Below are 8,578 nucleotides of genomic sequence, written 5' to 3'. Positions count from 1 at the left end.
GTCCCATTAGTTGGCCTAAATGCATGAAAGTAAAAGGCTTTACCATTATTATTACACCTTAGAAAGGGACATTGTCGGTCGTCTGTAGAAGTATCATGACAACGATATTGGTAGACCTCTTTATAAATGTGTGTATTAGAATGAATGGTATTGTGCAACGCGAGAGTTGAGTGACAAATGAAAGAAGGACTCGGTGGCCAAAGCGCATTACAGATCTATAGGAATTCATACAACTCCTTTGACTATTATTGACAAAGGCGAAACAGTCGCTTCACACTACGCAGTGACAAGCGTTATTATGACTTTGTCGACCGACTGAAAAGCCTGCATCAACAACAGCACATATAACGAAGTATTACTTGTCTAGTGCTGTCTTGGACATCCCTGTACTACTTACAGAGTCGTGTTGGCTATTTTCCTGTGCTAAAACAAGGTACGCATCTTCTTACATTGTCTTAATTGCATACCTGTCTACATCTGTTATAAAATAATCTTTAACATTAACATGAAGCCAATGCTCCTTGCTGCTTCCTACAGGGTTACGTACACATTGTAAAGCTGTTCACGCAGGTAGATCTATGTGGGATACTATGTATCAGTCCTTCTTATCAATATGTATACACTCAATGTATCATCTCCAAAATGAGGGGCGGTCGGGTAGCCTAGTGGTTAAAGCGTTCGTTCATCACGCCGAAGTCCCGGGTTCGATTCCACATGGGTACAATGTACGAAGCCAATTTCTGGTGTCCCCCGCCGTGACATTGCTGGAATAGCGGCATAAAACCATACTCATTCACTTACCTAATGTAATAGAAGCACACGAGGACCGAGATAACAGGCGTTGACAACCTCAGTTACACCAACAAATATGTAGCTCACAAACCAAGGTCATGATTGCAACGAATTTGGGATTAGAACCAACGAAATGCGGCGTCTTAAACCTCTGTGTCACTTCTTGCTCCAAGGGAGGGTAGCATTCGGGGGCTACCACAGGGGTTGTACCGATTGAGCGGACTGGAATGACAATGGGTCATGTGTAGCTAGGCTGTATAGGTTGAAAGTGCATGTTTATGTTTGTTATGCGGTGTGGACCCCAGAGGCAATGTGTTGCTTGAGAGAAATAACAAACCATTATGGGGACAAAACACTGCAGGACAATGAAGACAAACATCTTGCCCTGAAGCAGATGCCGTGAATCCTTTATAAGAAACTAAGCTTGTGTTAATTGGCAGGTCAGGCAGACAGACAGATAGTTTTATTCAATAAAAGTTCCCCAAAGATACACGCATACACATGCATGAGCATGCATGATCATGCATACATATATTGTATCAGATATACATTTGAGCGCTGTATTTACATGATTCAAACAATATTTAACACGTCCGTAAGTTGTATAATGTAGATTAGTCTAGGAAAATATAATTTACCTTATAGAGTCATGACTAAAGAGTGAGTGGGTGAGTGAGTGAGTATGGTTTTACGCCGCTTTTAGCAATATTCCAGCAATATCACGGCGGGGGGGTAACCAGAAATGGGCTTCACACATTGTACCCATGTCGAGAATCGAACCCGGGTCTTCAGCGTGACGAGCGAACGCTTTAACCACTAGGCTACCCGACCGCCCCTGACTATGAAGAACTGTCGGTGTTCCATTATCACACAAGGCACCGAAAGTTGACCTCTGACTTAGGAGTCTTCCTATTAATGCGTTGAATACACAAATTGGTCTCATGTAACAAACATTATATCTGGGATAACATTCTTTGTAAAGTACAAATTCTACTACGGTTGAGTCCCACCTGGGATTCGAACACACACTGCAAGAGTGAGGCACCTAATTGCCAGTAAAGTCAGCGATCTAACCCACTCAGCCACCGAGGCTTCCATACAAAAATGACAACTGGTAGTTTAGATCACGTACTTTGTGTACCCCTCTGACAACTGTAAATTGGCATGACCGAAAGCTATGAATACACAATGCCATTTAGAAAGGGGTCAAATGTAACAAATGTTATATTCGGGATAACACTTACTTAGTTAAGTACAGATTCTAGTGTTTTGAATTTCAGTACTAGAGTTTGCACTTTACTAAGCAAGTGTTAGCCCAAATATAACATTGGTTACATTCAGCTGAAGCAGCTTTTTTTTTTAGTATGCAATATCGACCCCATGTGTTATACTTGTAAGGTGTACATCCTACACGCATTATGATGGTTGGTTGGTTGGTTGGTTTGTTGTTTAACGCTGCACACAACAATATTAGAGCTATATGACATCGGTTTGTAAATAATCGAGCCTGGACCAGACAATCCAGTGATTACTATCATGAGCATCGATCACGCAATTGGGATTGATGACATGCATGCAAGTCAGCGAGCCTGATCACCCGATCCCTTTAGTCGCCTTTTACGACGAGCATAGTCGCCTCTTACGGCAAGCATGGGTTGCTGAAGACCTATTCTACCCCGGATCTTCACGGGTCACACGCATTATGAAATCACGTGGATAAAAATGAAAACCTACTCATTGCCCATACAGACACAGACAGGTCAGACTTTCATTGTCGGCAAAATCACAACAAATATACGCTGAAGCGCTCGTAACATGCAGCCATCCACGCGTGTCTTGTTTCTGTGCGTGTCAAGTGTCACTGACAACTGGCTATTCGCAATAAGCGGTGACGATGCAACCTTGTTCAACTTGCATTATGTTAATCTTATCTGTAATTGGACTAATCTTGTCTGTAAAACAGACATTAAACATATAAATCACAAGATTGTGTCAAAGTGTCAGTTCACTTCCACATGCTATCAGGGCGGGCAGCAGTAAAAGGAAAAGCTATCAGTCTGGACACAAAATTGCGAATGATAAATGCTGTTGATGCAGGCATACCCTATGAACACACACAACAATTTAGAAAGTGGTCAAATGTAACAAATGTTATATTTGGGATAACACTTGCTTAGTAAAGTACAGATTCTTGTACTTTTGGGGGTTGAGTCCCATCTTGGATTCGCACCCTCACTGCCGGTTCCTGAGTGGGTTAGAGAGCTAACTTTGTGTGCTGGCGATTAGGTGCCGCACACTGGCAGTGTGGGTTCTCGGATGGGACTCAACCCCAAAATAGGATAAGAATCTGAACTTTACTTAGAAAGAGTTATCCAAAATATAACATTTATTACTCACACACAGACACAATAATCACTAATTATTCCGTATATACTAGTGTTTTTCGTTTTTTAATACAGTTCAACTAATTATCGTTTGTGATTGTTTTCAGGTCGGATGAGATGAGCGGACCACCTCCATACAAGGGGGAGATGCCCCCGCCTTACTCCACATACCCAAACACTGCTCCTTATCCTGGGATGGCGCCTTATTCAGCATATGGTCAAGCTGCTCCTCCTGGTCCTAATCCCGGGTTCCCCATGTACAACCTCGGTCCTACACCGTACCCAAATACGGCTCAGTATTACGGAGTCCCTCATCACAGCATGGGGCCCTCACCATACCCAAACACTGCGATGACAAGTCAGTTTCCATCACAGAGCCCTGCATATCAGACTCCATATGGTAGCCAAGCCCCGCCTCCTGGTCAAGTACCGACTCCTGCCCCAGTCCCTGCTTCAGGACAAGCTCCGCCTCCTGGTCAAGCACCGCCTCCTGCTCCAGTCCCTGCTTCAGGACAAGCTCCGCCTCCTGGCCAAGAACCGCCTGAAGATCAAGACCAAACCACACTTCCAGGACAAGATCCGCCTGAATGTCAAGCAATAGGCATCACATCAGAAGAACAGGACCCGGCGAAGTCTCCTCCAGAAAATGCTGATTTTGATCCAACGCCGGATCAAACTTCATCTGAGACGCCTCCGGATCCACCCAAAGAAGAAACTTCGGATTCGGATCCGTTTGGTGCTTTTCAATCACCTCTCCCTGATTCTGCTCCTCCTCCTGTCGCGCCCAGTGCAACTGCTTTCCGTAAATAGCCCCCGTTTTAAGAGGAAATGTAATTTCAGTCTGATAAGTGTATTCCTTAATGAAATATAAATTACTGGTTATTGCATATGCGTATGGCTTGTTTAATTTAACGAGGAAATTAAGTAGTTAGGCGCTGCAATTTACTATGCATCCCTTAGGCGTCTCTGAAACCTATGGTCATTGTTCAAACTCCAGATTGGCCCTGATGTTTCTTGGTTTGTAGGTTCATGCCTTAACATGTAGATAGTAGCTCATGCTGTCAACCACTGATTTGCCTGGGCAGCCTATTTACAGATAAACATGGACTCGCTAGAATATTTTGCTAACTAGCTGCGTGAAACATACGCTATTACACGGTTTAAATGTGTGTGTCTTGTTGGCATCACCGTATCATGTTTCAACCTGAGGTTGAAATAACTGAAAGAATGTTACAGTACGTTTAGACACTTACTTTGCAACTATTTAACTTTACAAATGAGTATGTAATGTAATGTCTAGTTTAAAGTTTACAAATGCATTAAACTATTTTGTGATGCAACTATTTACTTCTTACTAATGGCGACCATTCTTTCAGCATGTTGAAAGCTTCGAGGAATTATGCTGTGTACATTTGTACTTCCGTTCACTCCATGGACCATTTGACACAAAACGTGATGTAAATAGATGAAATTTACATCTCTATCATCAAGGTTCAGGACAACGTGTCCAGAATGAAAGCAAATGCCATCCGAAGTTTTCTAAGGAAATGGTTATGTTGAAAGGTATATTAGCTTCGGGTATAACTGTGATCTGATGTTTTTTCAATAATGGTCAAATAACCAACTTCCTTCAACTGATTTATCCATCTGATAAACAAGTCAAAGAGGCGATTGTAACTGTGTCATCTGTTTCCTGTTAAGAGACCGCCTCCGTGGTCTAGTGGTAGAGCGTCCGCTGTCCGGGCGGAAGGTCTGGGGTTCGATCCCCGGCCGCGTCATACCAAAAGACGTACTTGTTACCCTGTCTGGCGCTCGGCATTAAGGGGCTAAAACAAGGACTGGTCGGCTCGGAGTCAGTATACTGTGTCTGAGTGGGGTATTCATTTAAAACTGCGGCATGGTATCTCAGTCAGCTAGCACTATAAATCGGCATCAGTCCGGACTAGTACAAGCAGCCACACAAACACACAGACGTACATGCACGTCGCTATATAAGTGCAATAATCTTGGACGCGACGTTAAACCCCATTCACCTCACCTCCGATTTAGATCTGTGCATAAAGATTCAGAGTGACAAAATTCTCTCCACAAGGCTGTAGACAAGAGGTGTGACATCAACTTTCCAAAAGTCAACCTACCCTTTGTGTCGACCAATATGCCTGCAGCTCCAGCCTTTGGTGTCCACATTTCACAACTCTCGAGCATACTCTTTCCATGAAGAATTGAAAAAAAGCGTCATGCGACTCCTGCTCAAAGGTTGTTTGATCATAAATAATGTTTGATGCAATTCCCCTTTTTTGACTTCTATTATATGTTTCCGAGTTATTTTTCTGGTGAACAACATACGTGCATGTGTTTATGTGAGTGTCATCTTTCACGAACACCTGGTGAACTACAGACATCCTAATGATATAGTCGGATTCATACAATGGACTCTGCTTTAAGCAGTGATTTTTGTATGATTAAGGAATTTGTTTGTCGCTTTTATTCCGCAGATGGAATCCACTATGGTCATGGTAAGAGATCCAAATAGATCAATTTATCATCCCAAACTGGCTTCCACAGGGGATATCGCTTGGGTGAGATCAAGCGATATCTACATTGTAGATATCGCTGCAATGAAATAGCATCACAATGCTTTGCAGGTCATTGTGACGTCATATGACATCACTAATGGCTTTGCTACTGAAGCTGTTAGTAGTACTTTATACATTTAAGACACTGCTTGTTACTGTCTACAAACTGAAAAAGTTGAAAGAATGATTTTGGATAATAAATAAAATCTCAACCTTGTGTCATTTGATATTAAATATACAATTGTTGATAAAAGTGGAAAAATCCTCGGCATGTCTTGGGTTTTTTCCATTTTTTTATGAACTTGTGTTGATATATTTGATATCAAAAGACAATGGGGTGAGATTCTCTATTTTAGTCATTAGATCATTCAGGAACATGCCCTATTGAATACACTAATTGAATTATAACCTTTTCCCTTGATATGAAATATATAATGTTTGACAAGCCAGCGGGAATATTCGAAACTATATTGCAGTCATAATTTAGGGATCGGTTGATTTCAGAGATGTGTTTGATTGTTGTTTAACACCGCACTCAGCAATATTCCAGCTATATGACGACGGTCTGTAAATAAATTACAGTCTGGACCAGGCAATCCAGTGATTGATATCATGAGCATCGATCCACGCGAATGGGATAAGATGACATGCATCAACCCGTTAGGGTATGGGTTGCTGAACACCTATTCTACCTTTTGTTTGTAACTTCTTCCGATCTCACTCCTTCTTGAATTCACAGTCTGTTTCTGTTTAGAGGCAGGTTGTTCTCTAGCGTTGATCGTTTGTATTGACTTGAACTTGGTCGATGTTTCATTTGTTTCCGAGTTTCATCATGAGCTCAGTGGCATTTATCATTTGTGATGAGTCAACTATAAAAGAAATGTTTGGGCCGAGATATTAAAATTGCCCCCCCCCCCCCCCCCCCCCCCCCCCCCTCCCCCTTTATTGCACAAAACATGTTTCTTAAGTGTTTCTCTTTCAGAAACTCTGCATTTGTTAGCAGCAGGCGTAATTCAAAATTGAAACATAATTTTAGTTTCTTTTCACCAGGTTGTCTGGTCGGGACTCGATTGTGTGGGTAACGGGTGCTTGCCCTTTTCACGAAAACCTGGCGCCATCACTGATCTTCTGTTTCCATTCAAAACATTCAATAAATTCAATAAAAAAATCACAAACAATGTAGGTGAGCGATTGGGAAACGCCTGGCAACGGACTGTAACGCCCTCCCTTATACAACACTATATACACATAAACGTAGTAATCCACCTTGCACATTATCTTAAAGAAGTATATTTTTGGTTATGGTGTCTTTAGTTGCTTTTTACGGTGTCACTCAGAAACATATTTACACCATATTTACGGCAGCTAAAGAAGCCATATTAACGAATATATTATGCCAAAAGGTTTACACTATCTGATATCGATATCACACATGTCATGTCAAAACACATGTCATGTCAAAATAAAAACTTGACACTTACAACCGTTGACGTTAAGGTTCAAAAGGAGACTACTCTTCAAAACTTAGAGGCCAAACCTTGTTGATAATTTTAACCATAATCTTTATCAATGAAGTCACGAACGATCTAAAAAACGTTAATGTCCTTGCACATCAAAATCAATTACATTAAAACACAAAACGAATTTCTGTACCAGAATTTTGATGTGAAATATGTGAGGTTGGTGTTGGAAAATCCGAAATGGCTGTTACTGACGGTATACGTCTCATATTGGGTTAGTAGCTCTGCTCTCTGATTGGTCAAGCTCACTTTCAGGCATAGGTATAACGTATAGACCTTCGTATTTCCTAGTAAATGTATTAAAAATTCATCGTGTAGTTTCCTCCATGTAAAACCAGTCTCCGACAACTAAAACGAGGCTGACCGGAAGCGGAAGCCACGGCTGCAGTGCAGCATTGTCACGATCATCTTGATCACGTTGAAACAAGCTGATTTGCTCTAATGAAACACCCGACTCATCTATATTGCCATTGACCAGTACCAAGACACCTGACACTTAGAGTCCAAAGAAAGCACTTATTCTAATATCTTCCTCTTTCTTGAGAGGCGGTGTTTGAATATTCTCCTAAATACTCGTTGTATGTTAAAAGCTTAAAGCTGATACAAGCAAACAGAAAAGAAGCATTACGAATGAAACGACAATTTCTAATTTGAATGCTCCGAATCTTTTACCGTCGTCATTTAGTTGATATATTCCGCGGCAGTGGAGAGTGATAGCTTTGCTAATGGTCAAAGTGTTCGTTCTGTGAACTAAAGACCCGGGTTTGATTCTTCACATGTGAGCAATTTGTGACGCAAAAGCATGCTTGGTGTCCACCGTAGTGACGTAGCTTTAATTGCAGCGTTAAATTCTTACAATTAATTAACCCGCTGTACTTCTAATGCAGTTATTAAACGTCTTTTCTTTTCGAATTCGCCAAATCACGAAAACAACCCATATCTTGAATGTAAAATGATATGTTTATGTATTGCACAAACCTGGACACAGCGCTGACACACAAGGTCACCAACAGCACCCCAAACACCAAGGTCCCGAACAGCTTTGGTAAGGGAAAAGGTCAACAGTGTAGAACACAGACACTTTACTTACTTTATGTAATCGTTAATGGTTTAAACCATCACTATGAACACTCCTAAATCTTAATAGTCGGTCACTTGCGATAGCAATCTCTTCAAGGAAAACCTACTCTGAAGAGGAACTTTGCTCTATGATCTGGTTTCTAATTTCATCGTAAGAGGCGTCTAACGGGATCTATGGAACTATGCTCTATGGTCTGATTGATCTGGTTTCCAATTCCAGTCTAAA

At 41.4% G+C, this 8,578-nt stretch overlaps 1 protein-coding gene across 1 annotated transcript; it reads left to right on the top strand.

Annotated features, from left to right (window-relative positions):
* The first annotated feature begins 315 nt into the window (after positions 1 to 315).
* LOC139450478 (uncharacterized) lies at positions 316 to 4,055 on the top strand. Its single transcript, XM_071232189.1, has 2 exons — positions 316 to 433; positions 3,284 to 4,055. Exon 2 carries the CDS (start codon positions 3,294 to 3,296, stop codon positions 3,984 to 3,986), a length of 693 nt encoding a protein of 230 aa, XP_071088290.1. The 5' UTR covers positions 316 to 433; positions 3,284 to 3,293; the 3' UTR covers positions 3,987 to 4,055.
* Positions 4,056 to 8,578: the final 4,523 nt, after the last annotated feature.

The sequence above is a fragment of the Haliotis cracherodii genome, unplaced genomic scaffold, assembly GCF_022045235.1.
Source record: "Haliotis cracherodii isolate W230 unplaced genomic scaffold, xgHalCrac1.p SCAF_8, whole genome shotgun sequence".
In the NCBI taxonomy this organism is placed as follows: domain Eukaryota; kingdom Metazoa; phylum Mollusca; class Gastropoda; order Lepetellida; family Haliotidae; genus Haliotis; species Haliotis cracherodii.
Note: the sequence above shows the minus strand (reverse complement) of the source record. Positions and strands in the feature narration are given on the sequence as shown.

Excerpts from the sequence above, each read along its gene's own strand:
- LOC139450478 (XM_071232189.1), top strand. The coding sequence starts at position 3,294 with ATGAGCGGACCACCTCCATACAAGGGGGAGATGCCCCCGCCTTACTCC.